The sequence below is a fragment of the Symphodus melops genome, assembly GCF_947650265.1.
Source record: "Symphodus melops genome assembly, chromosome: 17".
In the NCBI taxonomy this organism is placed as follows: Eukaryota; Metazoa; Chordata; class Actinopteri; order Labriformes; family Labridae; genus Symphodus; species Symphodus melops.
In genome coordinates, this window is record NC_136707.1 from 12,865,630 (window position 1) to 12,893,278 (window position 27,649).

Sequence of the window (27,649 nt, forward strand, 5' to 3'; positions counted from 1 at the left end):
CTGAAGTAGACTTCATAATTTAAGCTCTGAGACAAATTGCAGAATTGGCTTCCTTATACAGGATGCAGCTGAACACTCTTCAGCAAGCTCAGTGGCAATGTGACAGTTGTGGTTTCCCCCCAAAGAAGAGAATAAACATCTGTTTTCACTGGTGGAAAGTTCAAAGTGCGTTAATAACTTTGCCCCACAAAGTTAAACTAGGTTTCAAGAATCTTTTATTTAGAAAGTACAAAATGAAAACAGGACAGGGCATAGGTCATTCAATTGGATAAAAAAAACAGCTTTAAGTAATAATAATGAACATTCATTAATCTTATAAGAAACAACCATAGACACTTTAAATAATGTGACAGTGTTTAAGAAAACATGTTTGTGAACGATACTTCAAGTCATGTGGGGGTGAAGAGCACAATAGGAACTGAGGCAACAGGAGAGATCCTGGGAGGAGTGCTTTGAGTGTAGTGGCTGTGCCTCCAACATCGTCCTCCACACCTTTCTATTCCATATATGGCAACCTCTAGTTCAATACTTGTCTAAGAGGTGACAAGGATTTCTTACTTTTAAATGAGAAGCCAGTATAGGACATTAAACATACATTCAATGTCACGGTCAGCAGGGGTCCACTCCGCTGGCTGCAAAAGGAAATGGGATTATGTAGTAGTTGCATGAGAAAATGTCTCTGCTCCAAGAAAACAATTGACCAACTGTGTGACAATATTTTCAAGTCGAGCTTTGACAGTAGGAAAATGATTCCAATACAAAAGGTTCATAAAGGGAGATTGTCTTGTGTTCATTTCTGTTTAGTTTTTTTCTTCAGCAGCAGAAACAGACACATGCTGTTAAGGCATGTGCTCAGCGTGGACGTGCCTTTGGTTTTAAAGGAGAGGATGACTCTTTCCTGGGAGGATTGTGAGATTCAAGCTTTTCCAAATGTTTTGGTGCGACGCCTGAGATTTGGAATCGGCAGCAGCTGTTGTAGGGTCGTCCTGGTGGCACAGCCAGACTTCTCCAGTGCAATTTGTCAGTGAGGCGGCGATGTCATGCTTCGGCTCAGATTATATCACGTGAGCCTTGTCCTGATCTAAAGCTTTTCTAAACTGACTGTCCTCTAGAGCCAAGTCCACCTCCAAAAACTCTGGCTGGTCGCTGTCCTGGTTTATTTTCTCCTCTTCCTCCCAGCTTCTCCCTACCTCTTTGTTTTTGCTTTGTCTTTGACAAAAGCCAGACTTGGCTGGTCCAACCAGAGCCAGGCAGACAGCACTGAGTCCCATGCCCACCACACAGGAGTAGAAGGCAGCACCATAGTCCTGTGTGACATCCACCAGCACACCTGGAAAGGAAAAACAAAAGCTGTTAGGATCTACACACAAGTTCACCAAGGATCAAAGGTGGAGGAGAGTAATAAAGGAAGCCGAGGCCTTGTACCTCCTAAAGGTGGGCCTGCCAGTCCAGCAAAGCTCTGGATGAAGACGTACACGCCCACAGATGAAGCCATCTTCTGGACTCCCACCACGTCCTCCTCAGCCAGCATCGGGATGTGAGTCGAGCCAACCGAGCCCATGAAGTAGCCGTACAAGGCGCAGCAGACAGCTAGCCCCCAGAACTCCCACACCTGTGTGAAGGCCGCCAGCACCAGGCACAGCAGAACCACACATCCCAGCAGCACTAGGGTCTTCTTGCAGCGGACTTTGTTCAACACCACCCCGATGGACAAGCGGCCAAAGATCTCTGCTACAGCCATCACAGAGAGCATGTAGGAGGCCATGCCAGGGTCCACTCCTTTGCTTTTGCTGAGTTCGATGATGTAGAGCTGTGGGGCAAAGAATCCCAGCGTGGCGAACAAGCCAAAGAGGGAGTACCAGATGAAGGCACAGTCTTTAAGCACGGAGAAGTCCAGAAGTTTTGGACTGGAGGGCTGGAGAGGACCCACCTCTACCTCCACAAGTTGACCCTCATACTTCTTGACAGGAGTTGAAGGTGCAGACAGTGATAGATCGTCCTGCGCTGCCTCCTCCATCGTAGCCTTCCCTTCAACTGCTGCAGTCCTGAGGTCTTCATTTGACCCAGAGAGGGAAGTGACACCCGAGTCCTCTGAGGTCCCAGAGCCCCCTGAACTGATAGATCTTTTGGTTTGTTCATTTTCCAGTTCATACTCACTCTGAAGCTGCTTAAAAGAGAGAGACTCTTTTTCTGATTTACTGTCCTCCTCCACAGGTTGGGGCATGATAATGATCGGACGCAGGAGAAGTCCTGTGCCAATCACAGAAGCCTGGATGATGCCAATGACAACCAGACAGTAGCGCCAGCCTATGTGTTTCTTCAGTGCAGTGAAGGCTGTGAAGACAGGATGGCATAGGTAAGTATACGTAGGGTTCACTTGCTGTCTTGCTTAGTTTTGTCATGTTACAGTTTAGATCACAAGGCTTTGTGAGGATGAAGCAAGCGTGTGATTGGTCTTCCTCTGTTTTTTTGTTTGTTTTTTTTAGACAGCATTAAACGAGATGAAAGTGAAATGCTTCAACTTGAAGTTTTAACTGGAGTTAAATTATTATCATATTAACATAGTTTAACCTTAAAGGTCCCATATTCTGCTTTTCTGGTTTTATATGCCCTGAGTCTTGTGCATGTTTAGGCAAAAATCCAAAGTCCGCAGAAACACCACTTCTCCTGTCTTCCCGTCAACAATAGCAGTAGGTGCATGTAACACTCGGTCGCTAGTCCCCCCTCCTTGAAAATTGTCAGTGTGACATAATTTCAATGTGATGTCACTGATCCCAGCCCATTGGCTCGTTGTAACAAGCACAAGCTCACGCTGCTTCGCTCAGATCAACAGTCTGATCAATAGATGTATATAATAGATATATTATGTATATTATATGACATAAAATAGATGTGTTATGTATATTATATGATGTAAAATAGATATATTAGATATAAAATAGATACATTATGTGTATTATATACAATATATATATCATGTATATTATATAATATAAAATATATATATCATGTATATTATATTATATAAAACATATATCATATATATATTACATTATATAAAATAGATGTATTATCCCCAAAAAGGGCATAATATGGGACCTTTAATGTTGAGTCTTGCTGTAGTAAAAGGGCTGGAACTGTTCAGTAAATTCTATAGGCATATTTTCTGACTTCAACCCTGTGTCTGAATACTCACCTGGAGCAAATGCAAATATAGCAAAGGATTCCCCAGAGGAAGCGACAGAGGTGACAAGAGCTCGCCGTCTAGAAAAGTACTTGGCTAGGATGGTGACAGTGGGCAGGAAGGAGAGGCAGTAGCCGAGGCCTGTAAAGAAAAGGGAGAAGAACAAAGGGGACATGACAGCCACTGGCCCGCATGGTAGGGACAGGTGTGGGTCAAAGATCAAGGTGTCAGGTCACTCCTTTCTCAAAGGTGGCAGGCTGCGTGAGACGACTCAACTTTGCTACACCTGCTGCTGCAAGACAAAATTCATGTAAAGACAAAAAAAGAGAGACAGGGGAGAGAGAAGAAGAAGAAGGGGTTGACGAATTAGCTGTGGCCCATTTCAGCAGAAGACATGGTGGGAGAGCTAGCAGTGCTTTCTGTCAAAAAAAGAACAGTTAATGTGATCTGAGGTGGATTTCATTGAACCAATTTGTTTATCATCCAATCTTTAACTTCCTTTCCATCAATTTATTTTGTTCTCCACATTCTGCTCCATCCCGATCTGTAAGAGAACTTAAATGTTTTTTTAAAATGCGTCGGTTTTTCCAACCCAGTGACTTTAGTGTTTGAAATCGACCCCACTGAAAGTGGTTTAGCAGAGGCGGTTCACCTGTCAGTCACCTCTGAAAGAATCAGATGAATGCAGTTTTTTTTCATAGACACTGCTAGGAGTCCCTTTAGTTCCTATAACACAGGCTGTTAAACCACGCAAACACATCTGCAGGAGCGAAAACATGGAGAAAGATGGACAGATAAATGGATTGATGAGGATGGTGGTGGTGGTGATGTGACTTGTGTGAAAGTTACCTGTGACAATGCCTAAGGTGATGTACATCTCGTTGATGGAGTTGGTGAAGGCGGAGGTGATGGTGCCCAGGCTCATGAGGAAGCCTCCCACCATCACCACGGGACGATAGCCGAAGCGGTTGCTCAGAAAGGTGGACAAAGGGGCTGAGATGGAGCACAACAAAACAAAGACATTATCAATCATTTCAACTCTGTCACTTGTTACATCCATTATTACTTTAAATGTTACTCATCAGGATATCTGTCGCGTCTGCGTTAATAAGTGCAGCTCACGTAGGCACAGTGGCCCTAACGAGTATGAAAGATTTGGATTTGAAGGTAAGCCAGAACTCTTTGTGTCTGCTCTGCTCCTTGTCAGATCACGAGTACATGACATGCAAACATACAACGCTTGTAATCGGAGTTAAGCCAGGGAGAAGGTGTCTAACCAGTGAAGGTAAAGATGAAGACACAGATGGAGATGACCCATGAAACTCGGCTGTTGCTCTCCCCAAAGTCTTCCATCAGATCCTGGAGGAAGACACCCAGGCTCTTGAGGGTCCCATAGGTGCACACTTCCACCAGGAAGAAAGCCACAGCCACAGCCCAGCCCCAGCCTCCGTCAGGCACCTCCGAGTAAACGTTCGGACCCAAGCAACCCTTTGAATTCAGCATCCTCATGTCTCCTGTGAGCTGCCTGTCTGGAGAGGGAGACAATTGTCATCAGTGAGCTCGTCTCTTAATTACAACTTCAGGCTGCGTTTGTGAGCCGGCCAATCACTTAGTGAGGAAGGCTCTTGGTCTTGTTGTATTAAATGAGCGCTCTCATCACTCAGAGTATTGAACACAACAAACATACAGCACAGCACCTCCAACTATTATCTAATAACCGAGGATCCCTCCTTCACCACCTTCAGCTACTGTACTTGGATCTCCTCCCTTGTGTGACATTTACGTCATATCCCACGGACAATAGGCCTCTCTGTTCGAAAAGACTATTCAAGTTAAGACGTAGCCATTAACTAAGAAAGGAGGCTATCACGTTGCATTGTTCAAATTAAAGACTTTACAGTTAAAGTGTGTCTAAAGCCTGCTTAATGTGGACTAAGTGTGACACTTTACCACAGACCAGCTTGATTTGACATGATTTAAGTTTGTTTTAGTTTTTTTTTGAATGCCAATAGTCGTGATCAAAACCTACCTGGAACTTTTGTGGTATCAGGTCGATAAACTTCTAACCTCAACATCGAATTAAAACAATGCAGACCACTCAGTGTCAGACAGAATTCTCATCATGCCTAAGATATGATCAGATCATTTATTCAGTGAACTCTTGGTTTCTATTCGCTGCTGCATGGCATAAAGGAAAACAACAAACTACATCAATAAAATAATACCAGTACCATTTGTTTCTGTCAATAAATAGTTTTCAATTAAACAGTGGTTTTGTTTTACTGCATTGCTTTAAATAACATGATTTGTATAAATACAGTACATCTTCATGTGATTTTAATATAATACACACTGCTATTACTTACCAAAATACCTTTAATGTATTAAAGTGTCACAGAGAATGCTGTTAAACAGTCAAGTTGCTTGTCAAAAAGATTGATTTGACTCCGTCAGCAGCATTGTGTTTGTTTGTTACTACGTTCATGTTAAATACAACAGGAGAGCCTGAAGTGAACAAACAAGCCAGAAGAAGCTGGATTACTTTGAACAACATGCGTGCTCTTCGTCAATGTATTAACTCCAACTGTTATTCAAATACTTCTGTTGGTGTCATACTGGCTCTTTTACGTTTGCTCAAGTATTTCAAAGTAACAAAAAGTATCTACTAATATAACCTGGCTGTTGTTCACACATATTGTAGGCCTACCTCTCTGTGTGTGTGTGTGTGTGTGTGTGTGGGTGTCCGCAGTGCAGAGGAGGAATGACGACATTTTTACCCAGCAGCGCCGACGAAAGTAAGAGCAGCTTTGGGTTGATACTGATTTACTTTTATATAGCGTCAGTATATTATAACAGTTCACTCTACATTACAATATCATATTTTCATTTTAGCGGTTTACTTGATTGGCAGTCTAACTGCATGTCTGAAAACATCTTATTTATATGTGTAAATAACAATAAAACCGCATTGGCATAAACGTAAAGTGATGATAGGCTACCAGAGCCCTGATATGCGACAGACTTTATAAAGCAGATACAGCTGTGCTTTAAAGTTTACAGTGACCTCAGTCTACAGCATCTTACAGCTGATGCCAAACGAACATGTAACTTACCGGCAGCGATGACAGGCGAGGTAACAGCAGCTTCTCACTTTACAATCTCGTCTTCATTTCATTTTAACATTAAGGTAGCCTAGTTCAAACGTGTAGGCTTTTTTTATTACCAATATTAAGTAAGCATATATAACATTGACTTTACTATGGATTTAACTGATACAGTTAAAACTCCATCCCTGCCAACAGCATCTTTTGTCTTCGGAGAATTATTCGCTGTCTGTTTTGGCAGCTCTGTACCGGCTCAAGCTGGTATACAGAAGAGGACGCGCGCTTCTCCAGCGTCATGAACGCGCAGTCTTGTCTCCCGCCCTTCCTGATGAGACACCGCGAGTCAGTCTGCATACAGCGCCACGTGCTTTAAAACAACCACTTTAAGCCATCGAAATAAATGCCAACATAAAACAATAGGCCTACAGTCACAGGAGTTTACGGAATTTTGATATTAAGCCAAATATGCCAAAGCATGGCTTTAATTTAAAGGCGACATTTACTACACAGATGTGGCCTACTGGTAAATGTAGGAAATCAAAATGTTAACACATTAATAGGCTCAACTAGAGGATTGTGATGTGATAGATAAGAGCTTTATTTTCATAGAACGGTAAATGAAGATGGAGAGCTGAGTAGGACTGCAGAGGCTGTCACTGAAGCAGTTCTAACCACAGACTATATGTTCTAACCATATCTGACACGCGCAACATCGCACGCACTTTCGCAAGCTACCGGTCTGTGAATCGGGCACGTGCATTGAATGAACAGGATTATTCCGGTTTAAAATTGTTTCAGACATCAGGATTTCCAGTAATAAGGCGACACCCCGTTCCTACCCGACCGGTGAAGTCTGTGATATTCCATCTCTTTGTTTGATAATAGTCCGAGTCAGGAGAATACAAAACACAAGGAGCGAAGATGTGGGAAGAAGACCACAGGCACAGTTATTGTCACATGCAGGCCTAGAGAATTCATTAACAACATGGTCATATGTAGCCTAGTTGTAATTGTTTGTTTTAAACTGTTATGGTAATTAACATAACAGCATCACCGCCACATGACTCTGTATAATAATCATCAACATCATTAATCTTACACACTGTGTGTGTATTAGTATCTTTCCACCAGCGACAGTGTACATATGCCTTGTATTATTTAAGTCTATTGTATTTTTTTAACCCCTTTATTTAATTAATGTAAACTTGCTCATAACTGTTCTTTTTTTCTTTTTTGCTATTGATGCTGTTTGTATTACCCGTTTTACTGTTTTTGGAGCTGCTGTAACACCTGAATTTCTCCCATTGGGGATCAATAAAGTTTATCCATATCCTTAATTACAATTATGTAAACCTGGTTAAATAGACCCTAGCATTTAAATGATGTCATAGCTTAACAAAGAGCATTGCACCATTACTCGCCATTGTCTTTTGTTGTTGAAATCAATCAATATATATATATATATATAAATTCTGCTGAAAGTCCTGTTTAATGTAGCCTCATTTAGTTTAGTGTAGTCCATAAACCACTCACCGTATCAGCTGTGACTGTTCCTTTGGCAAATGAGAAGTGTACAAAGGTGCCTTAACCTGCAACACTTTATGCTTCAGAGCAAAGCTGTGTCTGAGATGTTGATACAGAAGGTTCTGCCCTCAAATTTGATTGGACATCCAGGTATTACTTGAAAATCACCCCTGAATAATTATTAAAGGTTCACAGAACAGTTGGCCTGCACCTCCAGATATATACAAAGTACAGATACAGATACACACAAAGTTATTCAAAAATACTTAAAAGTATACAATGTGAAGTAAGTATTAGATTAATCACTAAACAATGCTACATTAAGGCACATTTTAGACAGAGGTGATGAGACTATGATTAAGTAATACTCAATCAATCAATCTTTATTTGTATAGCACCAACACAGTTGCCTTTTCAGATTTCGTTTTCTTAGTGCCTTGGATGGATTTGGTAAATGGTAGAAGGACTTGTGCCGCTTGCATTTTTCTCATCTTCAGACCACTTTACGTGCTTTTACACCATAGGTTGTTTGAATTGACCATCAGAAGTAACTAATTTCATTCTCACACATTCAAACGCTGCAAACAAAGCAACTTGGAGTAAAGTGTCTTGACCAACAAATGACACCTTGAACATGTGGCTAAACGAGCTGGGGATTGAACCCTTTACCTTTCAGTTGAGAGACGGCCAACTCTACGAAGTGAGCAAGGAGCAAAGCAAAATAAAAATGTGAGTCATAAAATGTACTTACTTACTTGATGTAGTCCTCCAACAACAAAAGGCCTCTTTGGTTTTCACATGGCCTGTTGTTAAAAGTTATAGTCATAAACACCATAAAAAACCATGCTGTATGTGAACTTCCCCTTTAAAGCTTGTAATGCCATGTAGTTAAAAGAAAAAAAAGAGTGATGATTTCACTTTAAAGAGGGGAGGTTAGTTTTGTCGATTCATTGAATCTGAAAGATGTCGTGGTTAGTTGATAGTGTCACAATGATTTGGGCCTCACAGGTATATCAAGTCACATGCAGGTTTTTCTTAACACAACATGCTGTATGGTACCAATTATAATGTAAAGTTGATTCAGATGAACTGTCATCCCAAAATTTGGTCAAAAATGTTTTACCTTCATTCATCCTATTCACACAATGAACATTTTCTAAATAATGGAATATCTTTTGGGAAAACTTTTAGAGAGATCAGATTATATCTTAAGTGAAAAGCACGTTTTCTAACTCTGTTACACAACTGTTAATGTACAACCACTTCTATCCAAATAACTAATAATAGTGTTAACATATACCAAAGGAAGCCCTATTTTAATTTAAAAACTCTGTTACTTAGCTCTTTTAATAGAATGCCTGATAGTAAGAGGTTGAATGCCAACATTAGTTGATGTTGGACAGTAAATGAATGGGTATCAAATGTACTGTTTTAACCAAGAAAATGATCAATACCTAACTATCCACTGTCTTTTTGATGATTAACCAAAAGAAGCTGTGAGTTGATAATGATTTGTCTGTCTTTGAGTATGAGTCAATAAGGAAAATGTTCCATATGTGAATATGATGCAAGTGTACAATACTTTAACACTGTCTCCACCACTCAATGGGATGGCTGTCTGCACAAGATTTGAAGATGCAGAACAATGTAAACGGTTCTATGAACATAATTTACTTGAGAATGTAGGTTTCTCAGAGTAGGTGCAGAATATAATGACCTAATAATACCATTTGTTTTCACAGTGTGACAGTCTGTGTGGTCTATAGCTATTTCTGCTATATATAAATGGTTCCAGCATTCAGATCATATGGTTAAGACATGATGCATGGATGGATGGTTTCTAACAAAAAATCCCAACAAATAATTGCATTGCATCGGCTTTGTCCACAGATACATTCTTTTGTGATTTTTGTTTGTTCATATTTTAATAGTAGATAGCATACATTATTGTCATGTTTTGCTTGCAATAGTGGTTTCTGTGGTTTATAGCCAAACACTTATGCAACATTTGAAACACCTGAATATCACTTCATGGCTGTAAAAGTTATGAAAGGTTTCACCTTTGACCGGCCTCATCTATGTAAGCGTGAACTCCTGTGACCAATGACATCAGTTAAGAAGAATGGCAACATATGAATCATGTCAAGGTGTTTTGCATAGGTTCACTCTTAATCCACAGTATTAGTTTATTTCTTCCATTTGTTTTGGTCTTGTGCTATTTGCAAAATACTTAACTACAAATCATAATAGGCACAAATAACATGAGGAATACATACAAAAACATGACAATGCAGTTAAATACAAAAAAAACTTAAAAACAGTTTTTTTTAACAACAATTTTTTTCATGTAAACTAAGTTATTTATGCTGACAGAAATAAAATGTTGCTATGAAAACGCAACTCATATAAAAAAAGGTTCAAGTAATACAGCTATAAATATTGTGGTTATGTTTCAGCTCCAGCATGCACCTCGTACTTTAATAACCGATTATACAGATACACTCCCAGCCATCTGTAATACAAGTTCTGAAATTTCTTAATAGTTCACAGTTGATTTTCTGAAACTCAACCGTTAGATCAGAGGAAATTCAGATTCAGTACTTCGGATGCTGTGACCAAATTAAAAATATACTTTTAAACACTGTCATTATTAATCTTGAGGATTGTTCTGATTGTTCTTCTCTGAAAATAAAACAAATGGCAATCCACGTTTTGCTCAGTGTATCCCATGCCAGCTTGAATGTAAACCAATGTATTTTATTTCTAAATGAATAAATTGCTTGGCACACCAAGATACTTTTATTTTATTTTTTTGGCTGTTCATCTCATTTATCAGCACCTCTCTGTCTGTTTGTCCATATGTCTTTTCAACCAATCACGAGCGCCGCACCTGGCCATCTCCAGTCCCATCGCGGCACCAATTAATCTACCAAAAAACACGAACAGACCTGTTAGTTTTGTCCAAAGCAGCTCATGTCAATATTTCTGATACAAAAATAAATGAAAAAAAAAAAGGTACAACCATTTGAAGCAATCACAGTCATTCAGGACATTTGTTATAATATGTGTTTAGATCTGTGGGAACAATTCAATAAATGACAGTATAAGCTATTATTATTTTGCCATTATTTTTTACAACTGGGAAACCAGTAGTCAAGTTGTCCTGGTAGGAAATAACAATCAGTTAATATTATAAATGGCGATGGTTTCATTTCTGTGTTGAGATTAGTTGGTGAAAATAAAAGTTGATAAAGTAAACTGTAAAAGAAGGTGGGCTGCCTTCCCTTCAGATGGATTTCCTAAATCTAAACACAAGGTTAAGTTAGAACAAAGTAAGACAAGAATTTCCATGAAATTTAAGGCACACCTGTTATATTATCAAGAAATAACCACAGTTTTCTCCACAATTTATATAGCATCAAAGCTATGTAGTTGGAAACTGAAACTGGCTAATAAAGAGGAAACCTATATGGTCTTTGTTTTCCTTTCAGCAGGTAGGATAATTATCATCCTGCTACATCATGCTAGACATGAAATGGACAACAGCTAACTTGAGCATTTTATCCACTGCCTAGCTATCATTTGGAGGGAACAACCATGTGAATGTTGCAAATACAGATTTATTCAGCAATAAGGATGCAGCCTCTGAAGGACCACTAGGTTATTACTTTCCAGAGGGGGGATTTACTACTCAACTGTAGTATCAGTCAGACTAGATTTTTTTAGCTAGTTGAAAGTGAAAGTTGATAAGTTACTGAAGATGTTGCTTGTTTTAATGCAAACCAACTTGATACTCAGCCTTTCTGTTTGCTTCAATGCATTTTCTTGCCTCCAATAACCTCGGAGAGCTAGTTACAAGCTATAGCTGGCAGTTAGCATTTCTGGGTGCTCACAGGAGGAAACTCGTTCTCGTCGTCCAGACACACAGGTCCAGCAGCAAACTCGTGTTCAGGAATGACTTCACCTTTCTTTGCCCCACCATCTTCAGAGTACCCTGGGTAGAGAGTGGAGAACTTCAATTTACACCAGTTTTGTAAAGTTTAGTATTCCCTCATTTTGGAATCTGTCCACTTGTAGATGAGAATATTTTGGGACTATGTGTATGAGCAGCATGTGGAATTTATAAAGAATGTAAGTTTAATACAACATGTGATCTATCAGATCCAATCACAAAGGCTTGAGTTAACACCAGACTTATTTCAAGGTGGATGCTCAGGACAGAGCAATAAAGACATCAATTGACTGGTGAAACAAAAACTCTCTCTCTCCCAGTAGTTCTTCTTCGACAACACGATCAAAGTCATAACTAAGAATTTTGACAAAAAAATAAAACATTTCCACAGGTTTTTTAGCTTCTGATTAGTTTGAAAAGTTATTTCAGTAGCTTGGTTTGTACAGAAAAACCTTGACCTATGTTTATTGTACCAACAGTAAAGTCCAACCCGTCCTGTTACAATTTGTATATATCAGCAAACACTAACCAGTTAGAGTAGCGGTGACAGGACCAGAGGCAGGCAAGGCAGCAGTTGCAGCGTAGGACGGACAGGCCTGTGCTGGCACTGTGACCTCTGACCCTCTGACACACCCTATTCCTGTTCCTTCATTGTAGTCATCATCATTATCATCATCATCATCATCACCAAAAAGCCTAAAGGGAGGAGAAAGGAACATCATGTATGAAATTAACTTTACCCTTGACTTGAAGGGGGGGGGGGGGTATTATTTTATGAAACAGAAGAACGCACATGTGCGTCGAAGCTGCGCGTTCCCGGCATAAGAGGGACGGCTTTTGTACTGGTAATACGTGTGAGATGCTCTCTTCCATTGTTTAAGCTAGCGAGTATATAAAGTTGTTTATTCTGTTTTAAACTGTACAAAAATGTAGTGTGAACTTATTTTAAGTTTGTATATAACTTATGAAGTTAGTTTTGTCCGATGGAAGTGACGCTAAATTATGATAAAACCGTCGGACATTTTTCCTTATTTGCATATTGTTTCACTCGCTGCAGGGAGAGAGACCTTACTGCTGTCCGTGTGTACGTGTGACATGTGCCCTCTTGCTACGTTACAGGTGTGTTATAATGTATTTTTGTTGATTTAATGTTCTATATTGCACTTTGAAAGATAAGAGGGACGGCTTTTGTCCTGGGAGAGAGACCATACTGCTGTCCGTGTGTACGTGTGACACGTGCCCTCTTGCTACGTTACAGGAAATAAACGTGTTGATCCTGATGCCTGCCTGAGTGTTTGCCTTCATAAATGCCAGCGTCCATCTTAAGTCTGCAACATTTGCATAGTTCTGTTTCAGTGGTACAGGAAACATAGCACACCAATTACACTAGGAATGTGCAATCTATATACAGTGTGCAGACAGATTTTTGGAGACAAATTCTATCCATTGAAGGTGAAGGGATGGCTGTGGTATAGTGGTATGGTTTAGGTATAGTGGGTTATCTGTAAATTATCGTAGTGGATATCCAATCACCAGTTCCTCCTGTTCTTAAAAAACCCCAAAAACATTTACCTTGAAATTGACTCCTAACATTTGAGGCAATTGATGAGCAGAAATGTATTGATCAAAACAATATTACAAACCTTAGCCATCTGAAGTCAATGTTAAAGGTACAGTACAGGATAGAGAGAGGGAGTGAGAGACCATGATAGCATGCATTCTGCAGGCTCAGTGTTAAACCACCCCACTCCCTTAAAATGAGTTGTAGCCTAACCTGTGTTTGTGGGCCAACATGCACTCGCCTCCATCCAGTGGATCCACATTATAAATGAACAGCTGTCCATCAGCTGTTGCCACTAGCAGCCGCAGAAGCTTCTGAATTCTAAAACATTAGATTAAGTATACAATTAGGCAAGTTTTACACAATTTATAACAATAAATTTACTTCCACCCAACTGTGTTTGACTGTTCAATTAAGGTTTAGACTTTAACAATGCAATGTGAAGGTGCATCTTGTGCTCATAAGACCTAAAGAGAAGCTCACATAGCAAGGGTGCAAACGTTCTTCTGGCAGGATGTGAGGAGGTGAACAGTGGCGAAGGCCCGGTCCTGGCTCATCATGCCGGATACCTGAGCGGGGAAGTAGCTGCTGGCTGCTGAGAACATCTTCCCAACGTAGGCTGTCCAGGTCGCAGCCTCATCCTCCTCACTGCACACAAGACAACAATGACTTCTAACAGGAGCTTTTTGCTTAGTACCAAGGCCTACAAATAGACAAGGCAAGTTACATTCATTGTCAAATTCTTTCAGCATAAGCTAGCTACAGTTTCTTGCCGCGTTCTAAAAATCAGTTGTTAGATTGACAGATTGTTTTCATACCTGGGTCCAAGTTGCTCCAGTTTGAAGATGTGTACTGTTTCCGTGTTGCTAGATGCACAGAGGAACTGACCATCAGGGCTGAAGGATAAAGAGCGTATATTGACGTACCTGCAGAGGACAGGGACAAAGCAAATATTTAGACACACATGTACATTTTGACTTCATATGTTTCTTGTCAGCAGATGAGCATCTCAACCAACACAGATCATGTGCCTTTTAATGAATGCAAACTAATCTTCAAAAACCTCCAGGCAAAAGTGTAAGCATTCAAATGTGCCCACAAGACAGCAGAATGACTACTGTAGGTATTCCAAATCCTGATCCAGGTTATTAAGAGTGGATGATCTGTTACTTTTGGTTTAACAGTTGACTCTATATCTCTCTTGTGGAGAGCAGATGTTCTATGATATGTTAGTGCTCTGACCTCTTCATGCCACGGCGGAACTCAAACAGACGCTGGCCCTCAGGAATTGAAAACACCCGGATAACAGTGCCCTGTGAGAAAGATAGTTGAATGTTAACAAACATTTAGACGAGCTACACACGTTGTCTCAGAGAAGCCTAATCCCTGACATTTAAAAGTAGAGATTTAGTGAGGACACCTGTCAATTTAACAGGCTTATTTAATAATATGGCCAGAACATGAAGGCCTGTCTCCAATGTCTTGTGAGAGCAGCTGTGCTTCCCTTGTGATGGACTTCAGTGTCCCTGCATGTGTGATTTTAGATGTTACATACATATAACTATAAAACCCACTGCCAGCAACCTGAATACTATTGTATGCAGGAATACTATAATTTAAAAGAAAGAATGGAATAACCAACTTAAACTAAGTAGCTGTCTAAAAACCTACAATTATCTAAATTTTCAAGGATAAAGCCAGAGGAAAAACATTTTAATAAGATGTGCTGCAGGATCATACGAGTGCCTGGTATTTTCTTATTGAAGTTGAACCTTTAGAATATAGAGGAGCAAGGGCACAGCACATCTCAAAATATAGTCTAAAAAGACATTTATGTTCATACTATGGAGAACTTGACAACATATTTGATAGAAATTAAGCAATGCTTTGCCATAAATTGAAGTGTAAGGCCTTTCTCACCCTCTCTGAGGCACTGGCAAGTTTGGAGGCCGAGGCGTTGAAGTTGAGAGCTGCCAGAGGACTGTCATGGGCTGGAATCATTGTCACTGTGTTCTGACCCCACACAAGAAAGACACACCAGACAGGAGGAAAGGGTGTTATTCCACACTGATATCCATTTTTTGTGGAGATGAAATGTAGTTATTTGATGTTTTCTTAGGTTATTTCTTAAGTCATCGCTGAATATGATAATAGGTATAAAACACCCTGCAGTTCTTCAAAGCCATCGGCGTCTTTTAAAAGACTGCTGCTAGCTTTGTAGCTGAACAGAGCTGTGATCAATTTGAAGTCAGTGCAGATTTGCGTCATTCTTACCTGACCTCAGACACAGGAAGTAACAAAGCACAAATGCCTTTTCTTCACGGGAGTTTTTAGGGTATCTGCTGTCAAGTTGACAGCAGATTTCAAGGCTACTTCTTTTTACTCATAACATTAACACACAAAGGTCTGGACTTTCAACTCCTGACAATTTGAAATGGACTTGCAGGTTAATTTTGGGGAACTTGTGGTTATTTTTATTTTGCATCATTGTGCGGCCTTTTCAACATCAGGGTCCATTTAAACCCGAATGTAGGGTACAGAAAAAGAAGAAGACGAGGCATATTAATCAGGGCATGCCACACATGGCCGACATAAGATTAGAAAAAAAGATGTAAGAAAACAAAAGAACTGAGAAAGTAAGCAGATTCAAAACAGCAACCATCTCCTTTACATCTGATATGTTGGAAAGTAGCCACAGGTCGGATTCAAACCCGGGGCCACTTGCTTGGAGGACTATAATCTCAGAATATGGGGAGAGCGCACTACTAGCCTACTATGTCAATAAACAATGCTACTGCATGGGTCGAGTCATAACGCACATTTCTATAGTTGTTACTTCTTGTACCACAAACAACCATGAAGCAAAACTTAAGGCTTTAAAAAAAGTTAGGCCTCAAACCAATGGGTGATTCCTCTTTGACTTCTTCGGGTTACATCAGTATCGTGTTTGGGATGGGTCTGAGCAACATGACATTTTTGAAAAATATTCACAACATCTCCCGGGTGAATAAAAACACAGGTTAGTATCAAAGAGCAGGAGGGGATTTGATCATGCTGGACCTTTGCTCGCTAGCACTTGCTGTGCTGAATGAATCAACACAGAGGAGGGAGGGGGCTGTTTTTTCTTTCCAGCTGAGTTCACAGTAAATCCAGCGTGGGGGCAGAAATCAGTTGACATCTTCAGGTAAGAAGAAACCAGAACTCAACTAAATCCGAGCAAAAGGAATAACATGTGGTTTCACTTGGCACTGCTGTCAGGAAAAAACACAAATGGAAGAAACTGAGACATTTCAAGCTTGGGGATGAAGAGAGATGAGCACAACTGACTGTTTCAAAACACAACTTTACATCAAATTACAGGGCTTTTGGTGCAGAGTAAAGAAGGCTCGCCTTGATGTTATGAAGAAACTGTGCTCAGTCAGTTGGTTACATTTTCAACACCTACGTGGCTCCAAAGAAGTCCATGGTACCTTTGTGACACCAGTACCTGCAATTGTTCAATAGTGATGCAAGTCCCAAATGTTTCTCCCAGTTTACTCTGGATTTTTTGACACACTAAAACCTCAGCAGTTTTCATACTGTGGCAAACCAAAGAAAACAGACCATCCAGCCCAGCACATGGGGGCAGATCCCAAAGCTCAGGCTGGGGGAGGTGACTGATAGAGGCCCTTTCTTTATTGCCACAGTTCATTATGCAGTGCGTACCTTTCAGTGGGGAGTTTCACTAGACTGAACCCTTGTAATCATTCGGTAAGCATTTTTTGGGTTCACCTCAGTAGACATTTCAGCATGGACACTGACTTCCGGATTTGACGCAGTATGGATCGGCTGCATGCTTTCAGGACATGAATTGTTTTTTACCACCCACAATGCTGTTAGAAATTAACCGTAAAACGTCACTTCACGTGCACCTCCAAATGAAAACCAACGAGCGTGAAGGAATTCAATCAATTTTTAATCTAGAGTTAAAGTTCCTTCTAAAATCGGTCCTTTTAATTAACAACAACAAATGTAACAAATGTCAGCATTATTATAACACCTTTCCCCCTCTATTTAAATGATGATTTCTATATTTATGTGTGCATCTTTATTGGTTTAGGCCTATCTTACTTTATATTATTTTCTTTCCTGCATGTACTGTATGTTATTTTGTTATTTGATTGTTTTGTTTAACTTTATTTACAGTACATTGTGATATTGTTTTTTGTTTACTTGACTGTATATGTGCATTGCTCCCCTTGAAAAAAAGGTAAACAAAAAGAAACAACAAACAAACGACGATTGAGGCGGCCGGTTCGGGTAACGCAAATGACGCCACTTCCATACTGAATGAAATAAACTAAACTGACAGATTAAATCAGCACTTTGCAGTTCGGATGCACCTAGAGTGTCCTTCCCAGTTTAGGTGCCACATGGCATTGGGCTCAACTGCAGCCCATCAAGTCATCAGAGCACAGTTTATTTGACAAGAAGTCTAAAGGTAATAAACACCAAGAAGCTTGGAAGCTGACTTTCTGAACAAACACTCAGAACTAAACAAAAGGCTTGTCGCTCTCTCTCTCTCTCTCTGTTTTCTCCAAAGGACAGTGAAAAAGCCCTGAAGTGATAGGATAGAGCTGGATACCCTACTGGGAAGACACTTTATCTCCTGATCCATTTTCCCATCAAATTTACATTTAAGACTCTTCATGGTCAAGATTTTTGGTCTTGTGTTCCCTATTTTATTGTGAGCTCATCTACCATCCCTCTGTTTGCCACAATACTTAAAAATATTCTTAGCTGGCAGGACAAAAGAGCTAGGTAACAAGAAAATTAGAAGACTTTTACAAACAAACACCAGGGAAAGTGATATCAGGGGAAACTGTTTGATGAACATTTACAAGAACATAGAAAGAGAAGAAACATTTTCAGAAAAGAAAAGTATTGTAAATCAAATATTTGAGCTTATACAGTGTTCAACTATTCAAAAGTAAAATATATGATAATTAATGTAACATTAAAGCGCATGTTGGCACAGTGAGTCCTCTGTTATAAAATAATCACATCATACGAATTATGTGTGAAATAGTATTTGTCAGTTAAAGAAAGTATAAGTATGTACCTTCATGTGACTACATGTTTTAACAAGCTACATTCGTATTATTGTATGTGTTGATAGGTTTCTTACCAAATGGTTAGCATCATACACTATGATCTCCCCAATAGTGGCGCTGCCAGGGTATGCCAGGTATGAGCTGGAATGGTTGATAGAAAGAGCACAAAGACCTGCAAGAGTGGGAAATGGGGAACACGTAAATGTCAACTCCTACCTGAAAAGTGGTTACCACAATAAGCTCTGCTTAAATCAGGTTTGTTTCTAAATAAAAATGTATATTTTAGTGCAAAGGCAATCATTTGAAAGCACTTGTGTGATTGTCTGGTGACCCTCCATTCAGTGGCAATTTTAGAGCCAACCATCATGTTTGACAGTGTCCCAAAGCTGACTCCTTCTCCTCTATTTTCCTGTTTCTTTTTTCTCTCTTGGCGGATAATCCTCTTTATTTAACCCAGTTGACTTTCATTTACCAATGTTGCTTTTCACAGCATTAATGGATACGAAGCTAAGCAGGACACCAAGAGTGAGCGCTGTCAGATGGGGTCACATTAGGGAGGTTTTCTTCTGTCATTGCAGCCCAAAATATGCACATTTTGGGCCACTGCTGTGGTTTAAAGTTTGTCAGCCCTCAAGGGCCCCCTACTGGTCTGGAGCAGTTGCCTGCCTTGTAAGGCAGTGCCTCTGCCTCCATTTCTCAAACTGAGTGTCTACAAATAGTTCACTTGTTACAGTTGCCTCAATCCAGATAACTGCATTTGCATTCATTATGATGTTTGTGTTACAGCCTATCTCCCTGTTTCTCTACACCTGTCAAAGTCTCACTTCCAAAGGTCCCCTGCCGTTCTCTACCTGTGTATCAGTTTTTTTAATTTCATACTTATCTAGACCAGCCTGTGTACCTACATAGCTTATATCACTAATATGTTTTGAGGTGTTGGACCCTTTATTGTGCCTCAAAACAGAAATGTGTAGGAAGGCAAGTTTTGACAGTGATGTTTAAGCCATTGTTAGTTTAGTGGATTAAATATTTGCTTGCCTCCAGGAGTCTGTACCTCCAGTTATTGTCATTAGGCCAGCCAGCTTCTGACTCTGACCTGCTATATCTATACACCCTTTCCCTTTTCTCAACAGCCTCACAGTGTCCTGGTGTTCCCTGACCTCATGCTTCCCTGTCTACACAAGCCATATATACATACAACAACTCCTTCCATGTTACCATGCTGTGTTGTTATCTAGCCTTATCTTTTGGAATTGGTTGTTTATTTACCTGGACCAGTTTACAAAAACTGGTTTGTCTGTCAGTCTTCCATACCTCACTATACCAGAGAAAATCTGACCTTTCATTATATCTAGTTAAAACAGAAATCTGAAAAGGAGAAAAAAGTTATGTTTTTTTGGTCCGAGGCATTTTCAACAGCTACACAAAAAGGAACTGTAATATTGCTGCTAATACTTGTCCAATGAGACTCCTTCTCCAGCTTCATCATTACCACAAGGAATTGTGCTCACACCCGTGGCATAAGGATCAATGTTTTAATAAACATTATGTTTCATTATGCTTCTTGAAGTTGTTAGTCAACTAAACTAGCAATCACATTAGCAAACTGTGTGTTTGTTCGTCTACTTGAATACTTGCCTTTCCAGTCTCTTATTGCTAACGTCTTACCTGAGGGGTTGGACGGAGTGTTGAGCAGAGTTTTGAGAAGCTTCATGTCTTTGATGTTGTGGATATAAATAGACTCTTCAAGGCACACCACAAGCCTCTGAAAGACACAGTGGAACTTCAGGTTGATATACTCCAATGTGACCTCAGCATAGAGACAGACGATTCAACCACAAAGGAGAAGGACAATAAACCTCTTCCCAATTACGGTACTGTGAATAGCGAGAAAAAACTAAACAAAAAAGTAGAAGTCACGAAACCACAATTGCTCTCCACCTTAAACCCTCAAAATTGACTAATACAAATTATGATATATGTACATTTTTAATAATTGTTTGACCTTTTAAGTTTTTTTAGATTTTGCTGTAGCATTCACTATTCTCCTCATCTCTGAAATATTATATGCTGTAAATTGAGACTGCACAGACAGTGAGCCTAAATACAGTTCCATCACAACACAAAACTCTTTCCATCTCCCTTACATCAGGTTGGACCTTCAGGCTGTTTAGTGATTCTTCTTTTGCAACACAATGATCTGTTGCGTGATCCGAATATCACCATGGGTGAGGTCTGAGTGGTCATGTTTTTTGTTTTTTGTTTTTTTGTCAACACTTCTTATTAATAGTTCATACAAAAATGTGTTCAAACATTTTTACATCCCACGATGCGCCGATGGCCTAGTGGTTAGTTGGAGCACCCCATGCACGGGGTCTGTTTTCTTCAGGAAGCGGGTGGCCAAGTTTTGAGTGAAGCAAGTGGCTCCTTTCCTGATGTCCTTCCCCCCTCTCCCCCTGATTTCCAACACTGTCCCTCGAATAAAAGTGTAAAAAATCTACATCTCTAACCCAAATACAAGGCATAACAATTCAATCCATTATATTATGGTTGAATAGTTTTAAACACAAAGTATAAAAATATACCCACATATCAACATTTGTCTAGAGATTAACAATTACATTTTTCAATCATTGCAGACAGTGCTGAGAGTATCAACTATGGAAAAACTATATTGTTTAAAACTATTTCTAAATTAGCCCAAGCATTGTCTTCTGCACTAAATATTTGGTTTAAAAAAGTCCTGTATACCACAATATAAATACAGATACAGATATATATCTAATAAAATCATACTGGCCCAATAACAGCGACAACCCAATATATGAGCTTGGATCGACTTTTGACATAGTCAGTTATATAAATAAGGAAGAAACATGGCTGTGTAATGTGGTAGCTCACCTGTCGGTTGAGCTTGACAGCCAGGATCTTATTGGGGTAGCTGTAGTTGCAGATCTCTGTCCCCTTCTTGAAGTGGTAGATGTTCATGCAATGTGGCATATTGGTACTCACCACAACAACCAGACTGCTGGAGAACAGACGCTCCACTATGTAAACATCTGGAGTCTCTGCAAGGAAGACGTCATTGTAATGTTGACTTCACCAAACTATCATTTACAGTCAAGAGACAGAGATTTAACCACAAACCTTCCCTGAAGAGGTCGGCAGCCATTCTAACTTCTTGACCTCTGACTTTTTCTTCAGTTTCAGGTCAGAAGAATCATAATTCATTAGTATGTGGCACTTTATTATTACAACTAGCACAACTTTGCTATGTTTTAATAGCAAAATTGTTACATCACAGTGGCATATCTTAATATTTAGAAATAATTCTATACCCATTGTTTAAGACAGACAGACGTGTCCTCCGCTCTGGAAGCTCTGAGATCTCCCACAGACAGCTGACATGACCCTGCAGACCACAGACTGAAAACAGCCATTCTGTGGAAACTCTGTGAGGGACTGCCAGCTTGGCCTCCAGTATTCAGTCATGAAAACCTCAAAATGACCGAGTGAGTGTTTTTACAGGGAGAGGCTCACTACTTGTTGGCTTCCATGTTCCAATGATCACTACTTTTGACACACAGAGAATTCCCTAACATACCCTGATATATGTGTCTGATTTAAGGTCAACCAATTTAAATCCTCTTTTTTATTATTATTATTCTTTTTGTTGTTTTTATGTGTGATGCGGAAAAATACGAGTTAGGGTCAAGGCAAAAGCAATAATATGTAGGAGACAGGGGAGACATCATGACTCAATGCTACAATGCACAGCATAGACAAAGACAACATAGCAAGCAGGGAGTAATAATAACATTAAGCAAATATGTATGTTGAGGGTGTTACAGGTCCCTGTTTGTGTATGAGAGAATGTTTGTGTGTGTGTGTGTGTGTGTGTGTGTGTGTGTGTGTGTGTAATTCAAGTTAATACTTCCCCTTTTCTTTTCTTTTTTATTCTTTATTTTCTGCCCCCCTTTCTTTTTTTCGTCTTTATTTTCTAATCTTTCTTTCTACATATATATATATATATATATATTTAATTATTTCAGTTGTTGTGTCATGTAGTTGTGTCCCTGTTACAGTTGCCCCCATACCCTGCGATGGGGTGCAGCTGATAGGGTCATAAACTCACATTGTGAGGTGGTCATACTCTGAGCTTAACATAAACTGGCTAAATATGTCACCCCTAATTAAACCAGACATTAGCTGTAGCTACATTTCAAATGTCAGTGTAACAATTAACAGTAAGTTAAACTGAAATGTAAGTCCCAACTAAATGGATGGATGTTTTGCCCAAACTGGTGGAAGATGCAAAATAAAAAAATCCATACTGACCACTGTCATGGATACAGTCCAGTTTTTCCACCATGGTCAAAGAAAACAGTTTATAGCCAGTCTTTGTGCCCAAAGCCAATGACCTGCAATACACAAATAACACAACATGAACCATCAGTCAAACTAAAAAAAACAAAAAAAAACAAAATAAAACCACAACATGGTAGGAATGCATATATGTCCAGTTTTGTTGCAGTGTAACAGGACAAAAAGGGGACATTCGACATGGTAAGATGTACATTTGTTCACTCTCTTTCCCGTTCCTTCCCGTTGGGTGCCCTCTAGTGGGGGGAAAAGGCCATTTATAAACAGGTGGCATTAGGTTAAACTCCAACAACATATTCAATCTCTTTGAATTAAAGGATTTTTAAACAACATCAGAGACTTTCAGTTTGGACTGCCTTTTTACATTTCAAAATGTGTTTTTCATCAGGACCGTTTCTTCCTTTTGTTATAGCAATTAGACTTTTGTCCTTTGTCCTTGAAGAGCACTCATTGCTACCCCCTCTTTTTTTTAGCATATTGAAGGGGTTTGAAAAAATAATATCTTCTTAATTCATAAATGTAGCTAAGGGAGTTTCTTCAGTTGGCATGACGATGCAGTCATTCGATGGCAACAAGTGAGCTATCGTTTTCATCTTGTTACTGGGTGATGTAACATGGCTTCTTCAATTTCTTTTATACAGTTTCATGGGCGCGGCGCCTCATGATAAGGAACAGGATCAACTGTCATGATGTACAGTGAAGAAACATGGTATGATATGGGACAAAGTAAAGTAACTTAGTGTGATGATAATAAACATGGTGTCCAGGAAGTGGGATCAACACAAACACATAAAAAAGGCAAAATTGGGCTAGAAGTTAAAGACTGATCAGCTGTTGATGAATTGTCTGCTGATGAGGTATGGTTTAAATCCTTGGACACGAAAACATTTTGGGATGATTTGTTAATTGTTGCAAACCATTTAGGGCAAAAAAAGAAAAGAAAGAAAAGGCATGTATTTATTCAGTCATTTACTCAGTCATGCATACTTTCCATTTCTTTCTTACTTTATCCATACCTGCCCATTTTTTGGATTTACAAAGGATGTGCTGATTCTGCTAATACCGTAGCATTGAAACCTGCAATTACACCTTTTTTTTTAAAACATCTGGTTCTTTTAACACCAGTACTTGTCTTAACAGCTACTTCTGCCTCTTGTCATGACCATGAGAGCATTCCTGTCCTGCCTCATCCTGTTTCTGAGCAGGAGAAAACTTGCAGAACTCCAAACTAAATAAAGTGAATTTTCACTGCGCCGTACATGCAGTACGGCGCAGTGAAAATTCACTTTATTTAGTGAGCTTGTGTGTAACCCATGCAGGGTTACACATTAAGCTTTACGTCTGATTTTCTCTGAATCTTTGCGGCAAGTTTAATTCAATTCAAGGCAAGGTGTAAAAATCACACGTGTGCATTCTTCTGCTGTATGAAAAGAACTACAACCACACTGGATGAGGATGATGAGATAAGTGTATACCAAAACAGACAAACTATATCTCAAAACAAACAACCCTTTCTTGAACAATATCCTGCTCTTATCTGAGGATTACTCAGCACTTTAATGTTTCGTAAGTAGGTCTGTGTGAAATGCTGTTTAGTATGCACTGAGTGGAGCTTGCTCAACATAAAGCGAACTGTTGTGTTGCAGATAATCACCATACCCACCTTCACAAACCAATGGCAATGGATATCTCAACAAATGAAGGGCTTGTTTTTTTCATCTTGAAACATTGGGTTTGTAGCTCCGTGGCCCCAGTTTGTAAAGCAGAACATTGAGTTTGCAGGAGCGCTGTCAAAGTTCTGAATCCACCCAGCACTTAAGAGACAGTGAGCAGACTTTCAGCAGGGAGTCTACATGGTTGCAGACTTCAGCAGACTTTAATTACCATCTATTTATTGCAATGCACACTAGACGTTGCACTTTTGCACTGCAGTTTAACCCATGCATGGCATTACAGGCAATTTGTTCAAATGCAAAAACTGCCTAATAAATATACAGACGGCCATGACATCAGCCATTGGTTCATGGAGAACATTTTTCAAGTTTCAATTTTTTTTGTTTTTTTTGGCCATTGCTATGTTAGTTTCCTGGGTCCAGAGGTGACCTACCACAGGGGTTGACAAACACATATGAATGTTATGAGAGCAAATCTAACATCTTGAGAGCACATTCTTGAGAGCAAATTTTTCCAGTTAAGACTGTTTTATGGCACATTTTTTTAAATTAAAGTTTGCAAACCTATACACTATGTTTGCATTTGAAAAAGGTTAATGCTGCAGGAAAGACATAAGCTTTAACACCAAAGAAACATCTTTATTGGCAAATCTGCTTCTGAGTGTCACCTTGGCCTCTACACCTTCAACAGTATTTAGTATACAAGAGGGCAGGTTTACATTCTTAAGTGGGAACAGAAAAGAGAGAAAACTACGGGTATGGTACGGTATGGTTATTTTCAGGACTGGTAATATCAAGCAAGTGTTAAAAACAAGAGCAACGTTGTTTTTAACTGTCAACTGCTAAGTTAACTAACTGTAGTTATTCATTTGACATAGGAATGTGAACTTTGCAAGCTATGAGCATGCGTCATATTTTGAATGTAACACATAGTTAAGATTACATTTGTGTTTTATTTTGTTGTCTGATCAGACTGCAGCCAGCTTTGGTAATGTCAGTCCCTTTCTAGACTAGGTGTCTCAGATGCTGAGCTGTGTTGTCCCAATGCACCATGCGCATTTGAAGATGAATACAACAGATCTGTCTGGTGAGAGAGAGAGTGATGAAAACACTGTCAAATCTCTTTGTTGGTATACAAAAAAAAGTTGTAACCTGTGTTCCAAATTTTTTCCACCTTTTTTTTTTTTTTTCACCATTTGAGCTTTTATTGGTGCTCTTTCTACGACTTCATGTTTTCTTGTTCCATAGATGCCTGATAAAGCATTGATTAATATTATCTGCAAGGCCAAGTTCTACATTGACCCTGCTGCAACACATCATAGAGACTATTATGCAGCTTGAGCACATGATGTTGTATAAGACAAGCAAGTTATTAAAGGTAGACAGCTAACTAGACAACTAGCAGCTACACAGTCCAATAACACACATTATACAAAAACAATACACATAAGCACAACACTGTTGCTATTAATAACAGAGGATAAAAAGAGTAACCTGTTTTGTGTAGACAGGAGACCCAGTCCAAAACTTTTAGATTCCATTGCACAACTTAGACTTAGTTTCCTGTCAATTCTTGTCATTACATTTTAATGAGACATTTATTTCACATGTAATTAAACACCTTTAGAGTGCAAAGTTTAAAGTTTTGCTTCCAAACCTATTTTGTTTTACTAGAAAAGCAGACGTTGACGCTTCGTTTTCTCATTGTTAATATAAAGTAGGGTGTGGGTTATTTGTGTGTTTACTGTTATAACTGAATACATCTGTGAGATGACTCATGCAGAATAAGTCCTCTCAGACTCATGAGATCTTAATTCTGTTCACGGCCTTACGTGGAGTCTTGGTTGAAAGAGGCACAGCCAAACGGGAGGTCAGCTCCATCATCCGGTCCACCAGGCCCGCCAGCACACTCTCCGGTCTCCATCCCGATTCCCAGCGACCTCCTATCCTCCATCCGCCCTGGATTGGAGGCCTGGGATCGGCAACACCTCTTAGCTCGATGTCGGCGGAAGACGGCTCCAATTTGGAAGAAATGTGAAGCTTGTGATGTGTGGGGAAAAGGGAGCGCTCGACACAGAGCCGGAAGGTTTCTCTCTGCTCAAAATAAACTCTAATTCAGTGTCAGTTCGGTTATTATAGAGGTCGGTTCGGCTACCGAGAGGAGGAGAAGTGGAAATGAAGCAAAACAAGAACAGCTGACAGCATGACGTCATCATTGTGCCTCTTACGATTGGTTGGTTGTGAAGCCATGTTGTCGCTGGCTTCTATTTTCATTGGTCGGCTTGACATTCCTGCGTTTTAATTGGCTTTAAAGGCGGAGTAGGCTTTGTTTGTGTCCATTCATGTGGTGGCTATTTCTCAACAAAATCAAAGGAGAAGGAAAGAAGTTTTGTTTTTCTCCAAATTTGTATTGGCTGAACGAAATGGACATAAGTAGCCGACTATTTGTTCAATGTAAGACCATATAACAGGAGACAGGTAGTGTAATAACAGTCCAATTGAATCTGATTCTGAAAACATTAACTTAAACACCCTAAATCCCTTGAATGTGTCTGTTAGCAGTTAATAAATGCCATGTTATGTGGGAATAACATGATATTGGATATTGTAACCCATTTTACATAGGCTAAATGTTCTAAACGAAAGTAAGTTTACATTGATACAATAATATGAATGGGCTATTACATGTAATGCATTTTTTTAAAAATTCAAATGTAATACGTGTATCACCCCTGGCTACAAGTGTTTTTATGTGCACTATGTGCAACTGTATTTATTCAGTTCAATGCATTATTGAAGGCAATTATTCCCTACATTAACTGCCTCCATCCTTTTCATCAATCTCATCCACAGCAACTGCCATAAAAACAATACATGTTTTTTTTACACCAGGGCTAATGGCTTTTCTGTTTAGACTAAAACAATTGAGTAAATGGTGGAGAAGACCAGGGGGAGACAGAGCTTTACATTCCTGCCTTTATTTGATTGTCTCTGTCGCTGATGCCTTGAAATAAAATAGTGTTTAATGTTAAAACTGGCACATGTTTTTAAAACATACTCCATCTATCTCTCTTTCATTAAAAAAGACTAGCCCAGTCAAAAGAAAACAAGGTTATACCCTGTTGTCAATTTCAACACATTATCAACTTAATTATCAGTCATTCAGAAATTTACA

General features: G+C 39.5%; 2 protein-coding genes across 4 annotated transcripts; both read right to left on the reverse strand.

Moving 5' to 3' along the window:
* Window positions 1-196: 196 nt before the first annotated feature.
* On the reverse strand, window positions 197-7,877 carry slc16a6b (solute carrier family 16 member 6b). Of its 2 annotated transcripts, none has more exons than XM_079365359.1 (6): window positions 7,822-7,877; window positions 4,462-4,713; window positions 4,034-4,177; window positions 3,197-3,325; window positions 1,426-2,334; window positions 197-1,330 (listed from the first exon to the last, which is right to left on the reverse strand). In XM_079365359.1, the coding sequence occupies exons 2-6, from the start codon at window positions 4,691-4,693 to the stop codon at window positions 1,056-1,058; spliced, it is 1,689 nt and encodes a 562-aa protein (XP_079221485.1). In that variant the 5' UTR covers window positions 4,694-4,713; window positions 7,822-7,877; the 3' UTR covers window positions 197-1,055. The 2 variants fall into 2 exon arrangements, with proteins under 2 accessions (XP_079221485.1, XP_079221484.1); XM_079365358.1 differs by lacking the exon at window positions 7,822-7,877 and adding an exon at window positions 6,298-6,956.
* A 2,083-nt stretch (window positions 7,878-9,960) lies between these two features.
* On the reverse strand, window positions 9,961-26,654 carry wipi1 (WD repeat domain, phosphoinositide interacting 1). Of its 2 annotated transcripts, none has more exons than XM_079365819.1 (13): window positions 26,307-26,654; window positions 22,757-22,839; window positions 21,320-21,486; window positions 20,087-20,183; window positions 18,493-18,590; window positions 15,246-15,338; window positions 14,568-14,638; window positions 14,144-14,251; window positions 13,809-13,973; window positions 13,539-13,646; window positions 12,294-12,460; window positions 11,706-11,806; window positions 9,961-10,738 (listed from the first exon to the last, which is right to left on the reverse strand). In XM_079365819.1, the coding sequence occupies exons 1-13, from the start codon at window positions 26,426-26,428 to the stop codon at window positions 10,688-10,690; spliced, it is 1,431 nt and encodes a 476-aa protein (XP_079221945.1). In that variant the 5' UTR covers window positions 26,429-26,654; the 3' UTR covers window positions 9,961-10,687. The 2 variants fall into 2 exon arrangements, with proteins under 2 accessions (XP_079221945.1, XP_079221944.1); XM_079365818.1 differs by having other exon boundaries at window positions 21,320-21,489.
* Between the last annotated feature and the right edge of the window lie 995 nt (window positions 26,655-27,649).